Source organism: Oryctolagus cuniculus, chromosome 13 (assembly GCF_964237555.1).
Source record: "Oryctolagus cuniculus chromosome 13, mOryCun1.1, whole genome shotgun sequence".
In the NCBI taxonomy this organism is placed as follows: Eukaryota; Metazoa; Chordata; class Mammalia; order Lagomorpha; family Leporidae; genus Oryctolagus; species Oryctolagus cuniculus.
In genome coordinates this window covers 44,703,823-44,718,454 of record NC_091444.1, presented here as the reverse complement: position 1 = coordinate 44,718,454, position 14,632 = coordinate 44,703,823, and the positions used below count along the sequence as shown (strand labels likewise).

General features: G+C 40.4%; 1 protein-coding gene and 1 pseudogene across 5 annotated transcripts in view; one reads left to right on the top strand and one right to left on the bottom strand.

Moving 5' to 3' along the window:
- The window catches only part of NSUN6 (NOP2/Sun RNA methyltransferase 6), a 70,903-nt gene that overhangs the window by 49,929 nt on the left and 6,342 nt on the right, over window positions 1-14,632 (top strand). For all 5 annotated transcript variants that reach the window (XM_070055470.1, XM_017347746.3, XM_070055469.1 and 2 more), the window contains one exon: window positions 14,400-14,548. In XM_070055470.1, the coding sequence (XP_069911571.1) occupies window positions 14,400-14,548 (149 nt within the window). The remainder of the gene's footprint in view (window positions 1-14,399; window positions 14,549-14,632) is intronic.
- On the bottom strand, window positions 221-14,404 carry LOC127483448 (zinc finger CCHC-type and RNA-binding motif-containing protein 1 pseudogene; annotated as a pseudogene).

Below are 14,632 nucleotides of genomic sequence, written 5' to 3'. Positions count from 1 at the left end.
CCTTTAGTTCTGTTGACCATTTGTATTGTTTTTTTTTTTTGCTTGTTAGTATTTTTTTTATTTAGTAAATATACATTTCCAAAGTACAGTTTATGGATTACAATGCCCCCCCCATAATCCCCATAATTTCCCTCCCATCTCCCGCTCCCTCTCCCTGATCATTTGTATTGTTTTTCTAGTCTCTTTAATTTATTTCCATTCTCCATAACTTTAGGTCCATTTCTTTTTCTTTTCTTTCCTTTTTTTTTTTTTTTTTTTTGAGAAAGATTTATTTCTTTGAAAGACAGAGTTATAGAGGGAGAGGGGAGGAAAGATAAATCTATTCAGGCCAGTGCCATGGCTCAATAGGCTAATCTTCCGCCTGCGGTGCTGGCACACTGGGTTCTAGCCCCAGTTGGGGCACCAGATTCTGTCCTGGTTGCTCCTCTTCCAGTCCAGCTCTCTGCTGTGGCCTGGGAGTGCAGTGGAGGATGGCCCAAGTCCTTGGGCCCTGTACCCACATGGGAGACCAGGGGATGCACCTGGCTCCTGCCTTCGGATCAGCGCGGTGTGCTGGCCGCAGTGTGCCATCCACAGCGGCCAGTGGGGGGTGAACCAATGGGAAAAAGGAAGACCTTTCTCTGTCTCTCTCTCACTGTCGACTCTGCCTGTCAAAAAAAAAAAAAAAAAAAAAAAAAAAGTTAAAAAAAAAATCTTCTATCCACTGGTTGATTCCCCAAATGGCCGCAAAGGCTGGGGTTGGTCCATGCCAAAGGCAGGAGGCTTTAATTTTTTTTTTAAAGCTTCTATTTAATAAATGCATTTTTCATAGGTACAACTTTAGGAATGTAGTGATTTTTTTTCCCCCACATCCACCCTCCCACCCCAACTCCTGTCCCACCTCCTGCTCCCTCTCCCATCTCCTTCTTCATTATGGTTCATTTTTAGTTTAATTTTATACACAGGGAACTAGCTCTGTGTTAAGTACAGATTTCAACAGTTTGCACCCACACCCACACCCACCCACACACCCACACCCCCCCCCCCCCCGCCCCACACACAACATATAGAGTACAATTTGAGAACAAGTTTAGCAGTTAATTCTCATAGTATAGGTCCTACATGGGTGGAGTAAATGCACAATGACTTTTGTTGTACCTTTAACAATTAACACTCTTATTTATGATGTCAGTGATCACCTGAGGCTCTTGCCATGGGCTGCCAAAGCTCTGGAAGCCTTTTGTGACCACAGACTCCAAAGTGGAAGTTCTCCCTTCAGAGAAAAGTACATCCTTCTTTGATGGCCCCTTCTTTCCACTGAGGTCTCAGAGATCCCTTGTGTAGAATAATTTTTGCCACAGAATCTTGGCTTTCCATGTGTGAAATGAGGAGCCTTTAACTTCACTGGAGTTTCCCACATGGGTGGCGGGGGACTGAGTACTTCAGCCATCTTTGGCTGCTTTCCCAGGCTCATTAGCGGGGAACTGGGTCAGAAGTGGATCAGCCAGGACTCCAATCAGTGTTTCTATGGGATGTCAGCATCTCAGGTGACAGCTTTACCCATTGCACTACAATACTGGCCCAGAGGTCCATTTTGGGGACTTTATTAATTTCTTTTGGTGTTGTCCTATTCTCTTGATTCTTCCTAATCTAATGTCCATGCATTGGTGTATGCACATTTAAAGGAGTGGCAAACTTTTACAGATGCTCTTTGGTGAGGATAGATTTTCACTATTTCGTCTAGCCTGTGATTTTGGATATGGTGGTTGGTAGTGACATGAGTAGGCAGAGGTTACTGTTTGGTTTTCTAGTTTGCCTGGTCTGCTACTTGTACTGTGAGGTCAGAAGTCACGACTTACGTGCTCTGAGATTTAGTGAGGTTACTGCCTGGGCTCTGGAATTGCATCTGATTAGACAGGATTATAGGTTGTCTAGGCAATACTACTATTTGGAATTTTTGGTTGGTTAGGGCCACAGGCTAGACTCTGAGGCTGGGCAAAGTCTCTAGTATCACTACCTGACCTCTTGGGATGGGCAAGGCTAGGGGCTGTGCTCTGTAGATATGCACAGTCATGGACCTGCCTCCCTACTTGGCCAGTGCAGAATTTGAATGGATAAGGCCAGCTTTGTGGTGTAGTGGGTTAAGGTACTATCTGTGACTCCAGAATCCCATATGGGCACTGGTTCAAGACCTGGTTGCTCCACTTCCCATTCAGCTCCCTGCTAATGTGCCTGGAAAAGCAGCAGAAGATAGTCCAAGCACTTAGGCCCCTGCACCTGTGTGAGAAACCCCGAAGGGGCTTTGGGCTCCTGGCCATAATCTGGCCCATCCCTGGTAACTGTGGCTATTTGAGGAGTTAACCAGCAGATGGAAGATGTCTCTCTCTCCCTGCCTCCACCCCCCAACTCTGCCTTTCAAAAAAAAAAAAAAAAAAAAAAAAAAAAAGAATTTCAGACTGGACTCTTAAACTGTACATTGATTGCCCAACCACTAGTGTTAGTTGATGTCAGATGCTTTGCAGATAGGCAAGCACTCAGGGTTGCCTCCTGGTTAGATGAACCCTCATGTAGAGCTCTGAGGCTGGCTGTGAAGCTGGGGAAGGACTCCATCCTCACAGACTTCTTGCAGAGCAATACTGTTAACTGATCTTTCTGGTCAGGTGCCTGTGTTGGTTGGAGTGTAGCATCAGTCCCAAGATCTGCAAGCTAGCTGCTGTGAGCCTCACCCTCTTTTTGCTTCACTGACACCTGGTACTCTAATCCTCCTATGAAGAATATCAGAATGCTACAGAAGCTGAATGTCCATGTATAGCTCTTTTTCCCACTGTACAAACCATGGACCCCAGGGGAATTCTGTGTCCCGGTGTTCTGGCTTGTGGTTGAAGTACAGTCAAAGAGGGTTTGGCAACAAGGGTCAGAGTTCTACAAATGAGTTTGGCGTTTGAGTGTTAGCAACAAGGTCAAAGTGAAATTATTTCTGTTACCTTTCTAATGTAGTTTTGTTTTGGTCTGTGGTCAAGAATATGTCTCAGTTTCCCTCAGAATTGGAGCAATCATGACTCGAACCAGTGCCCACATGGGATGTCGGCTCTGCAGGCAGTGGCTTTACTGCTGTGCCACAGCACTGGCCCTAATGATTCTTTTTTAAAATATTTTTTTCTAAAATTTAGTTTCACTTATATTTTATTTGAAACACAAGGGCAGATGGAAAGGGCTGTTTGATCTGCTAATTCACTCTACAAATGCCCCCAACGTCCAGGGCTGAGCAAAGCCAAAGCCAGGAGCTCAGAACTTAATCTGGGCCTCCCACATGAATGGGAAGGATGCAAGTAGTTGAGTCATCATCTGCTGCCTCCCAGGCTATGTATCAATAGGAAGCACAAGTGGAAGCAAAGGAGCCAGGATATGAACCCAGCCACTCTGATATGTGACGCAGGTGTCCTTAACTGCTGTCTCACATGCCCATTGTGAACTTTTCAGTTGTATTATTTCTGAGCTATTTTGGTTTTGTTCATTTTTCTTAAGGAGTAGGGATATGGAGCTGGGAAAAAAACTATCATGTATCTTGTTTTGTAACTATGCTACCACTGTCGCACTTATGTAACTGTTTTTCTATGTGTTTAGATTTGAGTTCATAAAATGCTCAGGAAACTTACATATTCTGATGAACTACCTGACAGTAGTTTTCCCAAATGTTAATTGCTTAGTGATACGATTTGATTAAAGATAAATTCTAAAAATCTGAGAATATAGATTTTTATACCTTACAGATCATCTAGATTTTGAATGAGAAAAAAATATTGTTTCTAACCATATAGTTTCCCTATGTCCCATGGTTTGTATCAGTGACTAGTGGGCACTAGATAGCTCAGTATAACTTACTGTTATTGTTTACTAAACTTACTGATTAAGTTTTCAAACTCTCTTTGATTTAAAGTAATCATATTTATAAACATAATATGTTGAAGTTAGGGTTAAAATAATGAAGATACTAGTGTAGCCATCTTAGAGGTCAGTGTTCAATACTATAATGAGACAATCTATGAACTAACCGAGAATATTATTTATTGTTTTACTTACTATTTTATTAACAAATGGTCATACTAGGCACCTTTGATACCCCCCCACCTTTATTTTTGTCAAGGCTTATTTCATCACAGGTGTTCTCTGGTAGTTTGATTTGGGTTGTTAAACTTAGATTGACAAGCTGAAGACTCACTGATGGAAGATACAAAAGTAGTGTGAAAATCAGCATATGCTTGAGAATCATAGAAAATGAGAAATTATTTTGTAATAACTATCTAATATGTAGTAAACCACATGGGATTGAAACACATAAATAAACTACAGGTAATCCTTCCTAGAAAAACAGGGACTATTCTGAGGAACAGTGTGTCTGGACTCTATTTGCATGTCTTTTTACAGAGGTGAGGATAGGTCAGATTGAATTGCCTCATTACAGCAGAACAGCTTTTCATGACCAGTTGGCTGTCAACCCTAAAGAGACCAAGAGGAGTTTACAGGAGATTTGTGTACAAGCATTTGTGTGTATCAGAGAGACCCAAAATACAGTGGTTTAGAAAAGATAGAAGTGTTTTTTTTTTCCTTTGTTTTTGTTGTTTGTTTTGATCTCACCTAACAGAAGTGAGCTTCCAGTGCTGTTAGCTTCATCTGTGGGTCCAAGTCAGCTCTTCCAGTTCTTTCCAGAGGAAGGGAACAAAAGTTAGGAGCCTGCACTGCCAGTGCTTTTTAACGGCAAGACCTGGAAGTGGATGTGTGTACTAATGGCCACAGTATAATTGTTTGATTAATTTAACTGTGAGGAGGGCTGAAAAAATTTAGTTTTAAACTGAGCATGTGCCTGGTTTAAAAACTTGAGAAAAAAGGATAGTTGATATTGAAGAACTACTAGTGGCAAGACAAAGGCTTTGTCTTATTAAAAGTAGTGATGGTGATCATTTACATGTAGTAAATAAAATTTTTATTTTCCATAAACATAGTTTGAAGGCCTCTGAGTGGGTGCTGTGTGAAGTATGTAGTATATAGTGGTAAGAAGAATTTACTCTTCTATATCTGAGAAAAATGGCCTTGGTATTTTGATTGGTATAACATTGAATCTGTAAATTGCTTTTGGAAGTATGGACATTTTGATGATACTGACTCTTCAAATTCATGAAAATGGAAGACTTTTCCATTTTTCTTGGTATAGTCTTTCTATTTCTTTAATTTGTAATTCTCATTGTACAGCTCTTTGACATCCTTGATTAAATTTACTCCAAGGTATTTGATTTTTTTTGTAGTTATTGTGAATGACAGTTGACCTTAGAAGTTCTTTCTCAACCATGGCATTGTCAGTGTATACAAAGGCTGTTGACTTTTGTGTATTGATTTTATATCCTATTACTTTACCAAACTCTTCTATGAGTTCCAGTAGTGGAGTCTTTTGGATCCCATATATATAGTATCATGTCATCTTCAAATAGGGCTAGTTTGACTTCTTCCTTCCCAGTTTGTATGCCCTTTGCTTTCTTTTTCTTTTCTAAAGGCTCTAAAACTTTCACCACTGCTATTCAATGTAGTTCTGAGAGTGGACATCCTTGTGTGGTTCTGGATCTCAGTGGGTATGCTTCCCACTTTTCCCCAATCCATGCGTTTGTCATAACTTTCCTTGATTGTATTGAGTAATGTTCCTTCATATCCAGTTTGCTCAGGGTTTTCATCGTGAAAGGGTGTTGCTTAATCAAATGTTTTCTTGGCATCTATTGAGATAATCAAATGTTTTTTTTTCCTCAGTGTGTTAATGTGATATCTCACATTGATTGATTGCAAATGTTGAACCATCCCTGTATACCAAGGATAAATCCCACTTGGTCCGGGTGAATGATCTTTCTGGTGTGGTGTTTAATTCGATTGGCTAGAATTTTTTTTGAGGATTTTTGCATCTGTGTTCATCAGGGAAATTGGTTTGTAGTTCTCTTTCTCTCTTGTATCTTTTTCAGGCTTAGGAATTAAGGTGATGGCAGCTTCATAGTAAGAATTGGGAGGATTGCCCTCTTTTCAATTGTTTTGAATAGCTTGAAGAGAATTTGGGTTAGTTCTTCTTTAAATGTCTGATAGAATTCAGCATTGAAGCCATCTGGTCCTGGGCTTTTCTTTGTTGGGAGGGTCTTTATTAACTGATTCAATTTCCATCTTGGTTTATGGGTCTGTTTAGGTTTTCTGTGTCTTCATGACTCAATTTAGATGTCCAGGAATCTATCCATTTCTTCTAGGTTTCCTAGTTTGTTAGCGTACAGCTCTTTGTAGTAATTTCTGATGATCTTTTTTATTTCTGTGGTGCCTGTCATTACATTTCCTTTTTCATCTCTAATTTTATTGATTTGGGTCTCCTCTCTCCTTTTTTTGGTTAGTTGGGCAAATAGTGTGTCAGTTTTGTTTAGTTTTTCAAAAAACCAGCTCTTTGTTTTGCTGATCTTTTGGCTTTTTTTTGTTTCAATTTTGTTGATTTCTTCTTTAATTTTAATTATTTCTTTTCTCTTACTAGTTTTTTTTTTTTCTAGATTCTTGAGATGCATTGATAGCTCATTTATTTGGTACCTTTCCAATTTCTTGATGTAGGCACCAGTTGCTGTAAACTTGCCTCTTAACACTGCTTTTGCTGTATCCCATAAGTTTTGATATATTGAAATATATTTTTAAAAAAAATAAAATGACGAGTGTGATAGTCCTTTTGCTTCTCTGTCTCTTACCTTCTCTTTGCTCATCTGCCATGGGATGACATATCAAGAAGGCTCTTACCGGATTTTGGCCTGTGAGCTTGAACTTTCCAGCCTCCAGAATCATGAGCCAATAAATTTCTGTTCATTATAAATTACCCAGATTGTGGTATTCTGTTACAGTAGCACAAAATGGACTAGGACATGTGATCAGTATATATTTAACCTTCTGCAGAACTATGAAACAGTTTCAAAAAGTAGATGAACCATTTTGACATTCCTACTCACAATGTATGAGAGTTCTTTTGTACATCTTCACCAGTGCTTCTTAGCATATTGTCTTTTTTATTACAGTCATCTTGCTGGGTGTGGAGTGGTATCTCATTGTACTTTAATTTGTATTTCCCTGATGCAGATTTCCAGTAATGCACATATCTGCTCATGTACTTATTGACCATTTTATGTCTCCTTGTCTATTCAGATCCTCAGCCCTTTTAAAATTGGATAAGTTATCTTTTTATTATCAACCTGTAATCATTTTTATTTTTTAAAAAATATTTATTTATTTGAAAGGGAGAATTACAGACAGGCAAAAGCAGAGAGAGAGAGAGAAAATGAATGAGAATAAGAATGAGAATGAGAATTTCCATCTGCTGGTTCACTCCTGCAATGGCCAGAGCTGCATTGATCTGAAGCTAGGATCCAGGAGCTTCCTCCAGGTCTTCCACGCAGGTGCAGGGGCCCGAGAACTTGGGCTATCTTCTGCTGCTTTCCCATGCCATAGCAGAGTGCTAGATCAGAAGTGGGGCAGCCAAGACTTGAACCAGTGCCCATATGGGATGCCGACACAGCAAGCAGTGCCATACCACAGTGCCAGCCCCAAGCGTTTTTCATGTATAGGTTTTCTTCAGCTTACAGTGGTGTGTTATGTCCTGATAACCTATAATTTGATTGAATATATTATATGTTGAGAATGCATTTAATGTACTTAATCAGCCCAGCATCATAGTTGAGTAGTACATCACACTGTAGAGTATTGGTTGTTTACCTTGTGATCCCATGGCTGACTAGAAGCTTTGACCTACTGCTACTAACCACTATCAAAAGAGAATATTGCCCTGGTCTGGTGTTGTGGCATAGTGGGTTAAGCTGCCACCTGTGGCACAAACATCCCATAGGAGTACCAGTTGTTGTCCAGGCTGCTCCATTCTATCCGGTTCCCTGCTAATGCTTCTCAGAAGGCAGTGGAGGATGGCCTAGGTGCTTTGGCTCCTGCCATATACATGGGAGACTCAGAAGAACCTCTTGGCTTCAGTTTGGCCCAGATCTGGCCATGGCAGCCATTTGGGTAGTGAACCAACAGATAGAGGATCGATCTCTCTCTCTCCCTCTGTAACTGCCTTTCAAATAAATAAATCTTAAAAGCAAACAAACACAAAGAAATGAAGATGTTGCCCTATATATCACTAGCTAAAGAAAAGATCCAAAATCAAAATTCCATACAGTTTCTCCAAATATATATTGTTTCCATACCAAGGCAAAGTCAAAAATTTTGAGTCAGATATACATCCCTGATATGATTTGCGATTATTTTCTTCCATTCTGTCAGTTGTCTAATCAATTTTCTGATAAGATCCTTTGAAGCACAAAGCCATGAACTTTGATAAAGTCCAATTTAACTACTTTTTTGCTATTTGTGCTTTTGGTGTTATCTAAAAGTTTTATAGTTGTATCTCTTAAAACTAAGGGTAGAGGGGCTGGTGCTGTGGTGTAGCAAGTTAGGCCGCCGTGTGCAGTGCTGGCATCCCATGTGGACACCAGTTTGAGACCCAACTGCTCCACTTTATTTTTTTTTTTAAGAAAATTTTTTTAAGATTTATTTATTTACTTGAAAGTCAGAGTCACGGGGCCAGCGCAGTGGTGCACTGGGTTAATCCTCTGCCTGCAGCACCAGCATCCCATGTGGGTGCCAGGTTCTAGTCCTGGTTGCTCCTCTTCCAGTCCAGCTCTCTGCTTGGGCCTGGGAATGCAGTGGAGGATGGCCCGGGTGCCAGAAAAATAAGAAAAAACAATCCCACAATTGGCGCTCATATGGGATGCCTGTGCTTCAGGCCAGGGCGTTAACCCACCGTGCCATTTCAATAAATCACTTTAATACCTTTTTCTCATGGGATGACAGCAGTATTATTACTCATTTTTATTAAAATTAGCTCTTTTTTGATTATTACTAAGAAGTTCTGATTTTTAGTATCCCTTACCTGAAATATTTGGAATCAGAAGTATTTTTGATTCCAGGTTTTTCTGGATTTTGTACTAGTTGCACAAACGTAATGAGATATCACAGAGTTGGGAACCAAGTCTATGAACTTCAGTTATGTTTTATTTTGAACTTTATGTACATAACTTGAAGGTAACTTTACACAGGATGTGTAACAACACTGTTAGGATGTCCTACTTAAGATGCTGTGTTGGCACTGAAAACGCTTCAGATTTTGCAGTGTTTAGGATTTCAAATTAGGGATGCTCAAACTGTACTGTGCTAAGTCCAGGTAGAAACATAATACTTTATTTTACAATTTCCTATGAACTATTTTCTAGTAAAAAACTTTGTTATTAAGTGTTTTTATGCTCAAATTCTAAAAAGAACCTTAGTCCTCAGCTGAACTTTGTGCTCTAAGACTTCTACATTTTAGGGATATTTATGAAGTAAATGTAATTTCAGTCACTGAGCTCCTCTTCATCACTGAAATATGTGCTTCTTTATCCTCGGCCATCTTGAGTCATCTGATGTTGAGAGACCCCCTGAACCAGGTTTCTATTTCCTTTATTCTCTTCAGTTTTGTCTTTCTGGAAGGCTGTTGCCTGGCTGAGGCTGTCCAGAGCAGGGTTTTCCCCTCCATCTTCACTTTCTTCTGCTTCCTCAATTTCTTCTTCTGGTTCTGGAACTTTTGTCTTTCTTTCTTTGAAGGTTCATGTTCTCCAAGCATATTTTTAAGACAGGCATGACTTAAGTGTCCACTTCCCCCACATTCATAGCTGTTGGGTTTATCAAAGTAGTTTCATCTTCAGATGAATTCAGCTGCTCTTCCATTGTCAATAGCAATGCTTGCTTTTATCACTCTCCCAAGTAACTGCTGCTTATTGCCCTGGTGCAATTTGGTACACAGTCTTTATCCAACAACAAAATAAATGCAACCCTTTTACTCTTCTTGGTATTTTTATTTTTCATTATATTAACCTTTACAACTTTGCCGTACTTGGAAAATATCCTGTATAGGTCATTATTTGTCAGGGAAAAGGATAAGTTGGGAGTCATACACTGTGCTTTTACTTGGGGCCAATCCACCACTCATTTCTTCAGATGGGGTGGTAGTGCGTGAGCCCTCAGCCCTGCTAGCTCACCCTCAACTCCTGCTGCACCCTTGCTGCGGCCTGGGAATTGTGGGTGCTGGGCAGGCTCTCCTTAACTTCTAAAGGGTAGCTCAGTGGGAAATTTTGACCTTTTTTTTTTTTTTAATGATTTTATTTATTTGAGAGGTAGAGTTATAGACAGGGAGAGAGAGAGAGAGAAAGGTCTTCCATCTCCTGGTTCATTCTCCAGATGGCTGCAGCGGCTGGAGCTGAGCCTCTCCGAAGCCAGGAGCTTTGTCTGGGTCTCCCATGCAGGGTACAGGGGCCCAAGGACTTGGGCCATCTTCTACTGCTTTCCCAGGCCATGGCAGAGAGCTGGATCGGAAGTGGAGCAGCTGGGACTAGAATTGGCCCCCATCTGGGCTTCCCGCACCACAGGGGAGGCTTAGCCCACTATGCCACAGCTGCAGCCGCATAAGTATTTGGTTTGAAAACGAAACTTTGAAATCCATGCAAACCAGACACAAGTAATACCTTTTTCTCATGGGATGAGAGCAGTATTGTTATAATACATATTTTTCAGTATGCCTTGGAAAAGATCTTTGTTGGTTCATTCTGATTGGGGCCCTTTGAACTTCTTTTATCTTGATGTACATAGCTCTTACAAGACTTAAGAAGTTTCTAACTATTATTTCATTTAGTAGATTCTCAATACTTTTTTCTTTTTCTTTCCTTTAGGTATCCCTATAATATGAATAATGCCTTAATGGGATCCTACATGTCCTGTAGGCTTTCTGCTTATTTTTTATTTTCTCTTTATTTTTGTGTGACTTCAGTATTTCAGAAGTCTTGTCATGTAGGTCAGAATTTCTTTCCTCTGCTTGTTTTGTTCTGCTGGTTAAGCTCTTAGTTGTGTTTTTTTTTTTTTTTTTCATTTCCTTGAGTAAATTTTTAGCTCCATAATTATTGTTTGGTTCATTTTAATTATTTTTGTCTCCTTATTGAATTTCTCATTCATGTCATTTTTCCCTCTCACATCTTTATTTTATTTTTTTGGCAGAGTTAGGCAGTGAGAGAGACTGACAGAAAGGTCTTCCTTCCATTGGTTCACCCCCCAAAAGGCCGCTATGGCCGGCGCACTGTGCTGATCCGAAGCCAGGAGCCAGGTGGTTCCTCCTGGTCTCCCATGCGGGTGCAGGGCCCAAGGACTTGGGCCATCCTCCACTGTACTCCCGGGCCACAGCAGAGAGCTGGACTGGAAGAGGAGCAACCTTGACTAGAACCCTGGGTGCTGGTGCTGCAGGTGGAGGATTAGCCTAGTGAGCCACGGCACCGGCCCCCCCTCACATCTTTAAACTGTTTTGCATCTCACTGAGTTTCCTTAGGATCATTATTTTGATTTCTTTTCCACACATTTCATAGATTTCTCAGTTCAGAATCTATTTCTGGAGAACTGTTGTGTTCTTTTGGTGGTGTCATGTTTCCTTACTTCCTCATGTTTCCTGTGACCCTATGTTGGTATCTAAGCATCTGGCTTAATAGATCTCCTCATCCTCTTTTTATGGAATGAGATTCATTGGAAATATTATTTTGTTTATATGGAATGTGCAGTGTCACTTGGGTTGTATATTTGGCTTTGGTTCTAGGTGAGGCCTGAAATGTAGCCTGTAAGTGATTTATTCAGTGGTAATCAATGTCAGCAGTGTCTACAAAAGCCACATTAGTCTGCAGCAGATTTTGGAGTTAACAGTATGATGGGAGCTTCCAAAGATGTGTATCTTTAGTCCTGAGAGAGTTGGGTTTTTGATAGCTGTAACCACATTTCTGATATTGTGAGACATCCCCTTGTCCTGTGGCACCAATAGATGTGGCCCTCAGACTAAATGCTTTGGATAGGAACTTCCCCAGGTCCTGCTGTATAGGAGTGACTAATGCTGGGGCTTACAGCACCGGGAGCCTAAGTCTGAGCACTGGGAGGTGGTAAGGTGAACTTGCCCCAGTTCCACAGGGTGAATACTGGTTAGGAGGAGTATTACACACTAGTAGGTGAGGTGTGGAGCAAGAACATTATTCCCCAGGTACCAAAAGGTGTGTTTTGATGACTCTGAGGAATATAGTATAGTCAGTCCTGGAGCTGCAGAAGACAGTGGGGGTCCTTACGCAGGTCTACACAGTGTGCATGCCAGTAATTCCAGGGATTGTGGATTGGTGGTCACCAATCTGACACAGAGGAATCCAGGCAGAACCCTCTAAACCCCACAGGTTAGTGTGAATTACTCCTGGAATCACAGCACCAGCAGTGACAGCCCCAGGGTTGCCTGATAGCGAGGACTATCCCTAGTTTTCACAGGGTATGCCAGGATGAATCTGGGGCTTGTGCCTCGGCCCCTAGCACCCTGTGATAAGGAGTTTTCCTCGTGTTCTGGTTCTTTGGAATTGTGTGTGGACTGCTGCTGGCAACTGGCCCCAAGAAATTACCCGGAACTTACCTAGATGATAGAGAGCAATCAAGTATAGCTTCAGAGTTTGTGCCCAAAACTCCTGTGCCTGTGGGATTCATGGGCGCCTGGTCTTTGCTCTGGAAAGTGCCCTTGCTCTCCGGGGGATTCGGGTTGTGAAGGGGCTGCTTGTTTCCTCCTCAGACAGGTAGAGTTTACTAGCTTCTTAGCAGCAACTCAGGTCTGTCACTTTGAGGGCAGAGGGAGGCAGTGCGGATTCCTTTTTTGGAGCAGTTGCTAGGACTCTACTCTGCCCTCTAGTTTTATTTAAGATCAGTGAGATCTGTGGAATTCTCCTGTAGTTAGGGCTGCCCATCTGCAGCAGTGCTTGGTCAGAGGTTTTCTGCTTAACTCTTCCCAGCAAGATGGTGTCTCCCAGCAGGGGATCTCAACAAGGAATGGTGGGAAGCAGAAGGCATAGAGTTGGAGCTCAGGAAAAAAAAAAAAAAAAGCTCAACAATTAGAATATGCTGGAGCAGAACAGAAGCCCTTCAAATAGGTCTGAGTAATAGAAGATAAAAGTAGCATATAAACCTGGACGAAGGGGTATGTTAGTAGTTTTGAGTTGATTTTTTTTTGGAAGAGGGAGAAAAGATTATACACAAAAGTAAATACAAGATGGATTAAAGAGGATAGTGTGAAGAGTTAAAAGTGAAAATCCCTGAAAGCAGATAAAGATGAACATTCATCTGATTTCACGATGGGGAATATTATATGAAAGCATAGATAAAACTCAACAATGAAGGTATACTTGCTCAATATTATGTTTAAAAACCTAAGTCACATGACAGATTGTGAAAAATATTTAATAGAGAAATGATTAATATCCTTAATAGTCAAAGAGCTCTTCTAGTTTGTAGGAACAAGGCAACAGTGAAGAATGTGTCTTAAAAACAATGCAAATAGGTAATAAAATAAAAAATCAGCTTTGAGAATTTTTGGAAAATAATTACATTCATGTTAGTGAAAGTATAAACTTGTATATTTCTTCATAGAAGATTTTTTTTCAGTGAATATTAAAAACCTAAAAAAATATTTTTGAGAATCCCTGTAAGACAGTTGGTAAGAAAGCAAAGATGACTACACATGGAGATGAGTTAAACTGATAATAGCTTAGGTCTAACGGCTTTGCAGTCAGAAAAGCAGACGGTGATGCTGCAGTGATGCTTAGAATATTGTGGTGGGTCTGGCAGGAAATCCTGTAACTAAAAGGAGTCAGCAATATCTAGCTTACAGGTAAAGAGCAACATAAATGTATTTGGAGACCATTTGGTTTCATGACTTTATCCAGTAATGTTAAATAGACCAGAAGGTAGAATGAAGAAAATTATTAAAGTGAATCCAAAGGGACACTTGGTGTAAGACTGAATCCTGGCGGGGGTGGATCATGGCTCATTCTAGATTATAGCCGTACTGGAGGCCAAAGAGACCAGGAGAGTAAAGAACAGAACTGGAACTTGTATGTTTACAATCTACCAGGCTTTCTCTTCTGGAGTGGTCTGCAGTAGGAATTACCAAGAGAAATACCAGTTTGAAGAATAATTGTCATTAATGCCACGTTCTATCTCTGATGAATTGTGGCTTCTAAAGTTGCTAGTTCAAAGTCTTGTTTGATTTGTCCTTGGTGGGTACTATGTCAGTAAAGTAAACTCTAACTGTAATAACCACATTTTAAACTTTCCTACAAAGTCAGATCTATATTAAATATAACCTAGAATTAATTTAGGTACTTGATTAAAGACAGGAATTGTTTTTATTTTCTATTATGGATATTCAGAATATTCTCCTCTGGATTATTATTTCTTTTCTAGATCAATAGGACAGACAGCAAATATGTTTCTAATTCTCTTAATAGGGGAACCTCCATTCTTACCAGAATCTTTTGATCGCATTCTTCTTGATGCACCCTGTAGTGGAATGGGACAGAGACCTAACATGGCTTGTACTTGGACACTGAAGGAAGTAACATCATATCAACCATTACAGCGAAAACTCTTTACTGTGGTATGTGATGATCCTTTGCTGGGAAAGAAAGTTTAGCTTCTCTACTTTAAACCAGAGTAATGTTTGTAGCAGCATTATTCACAA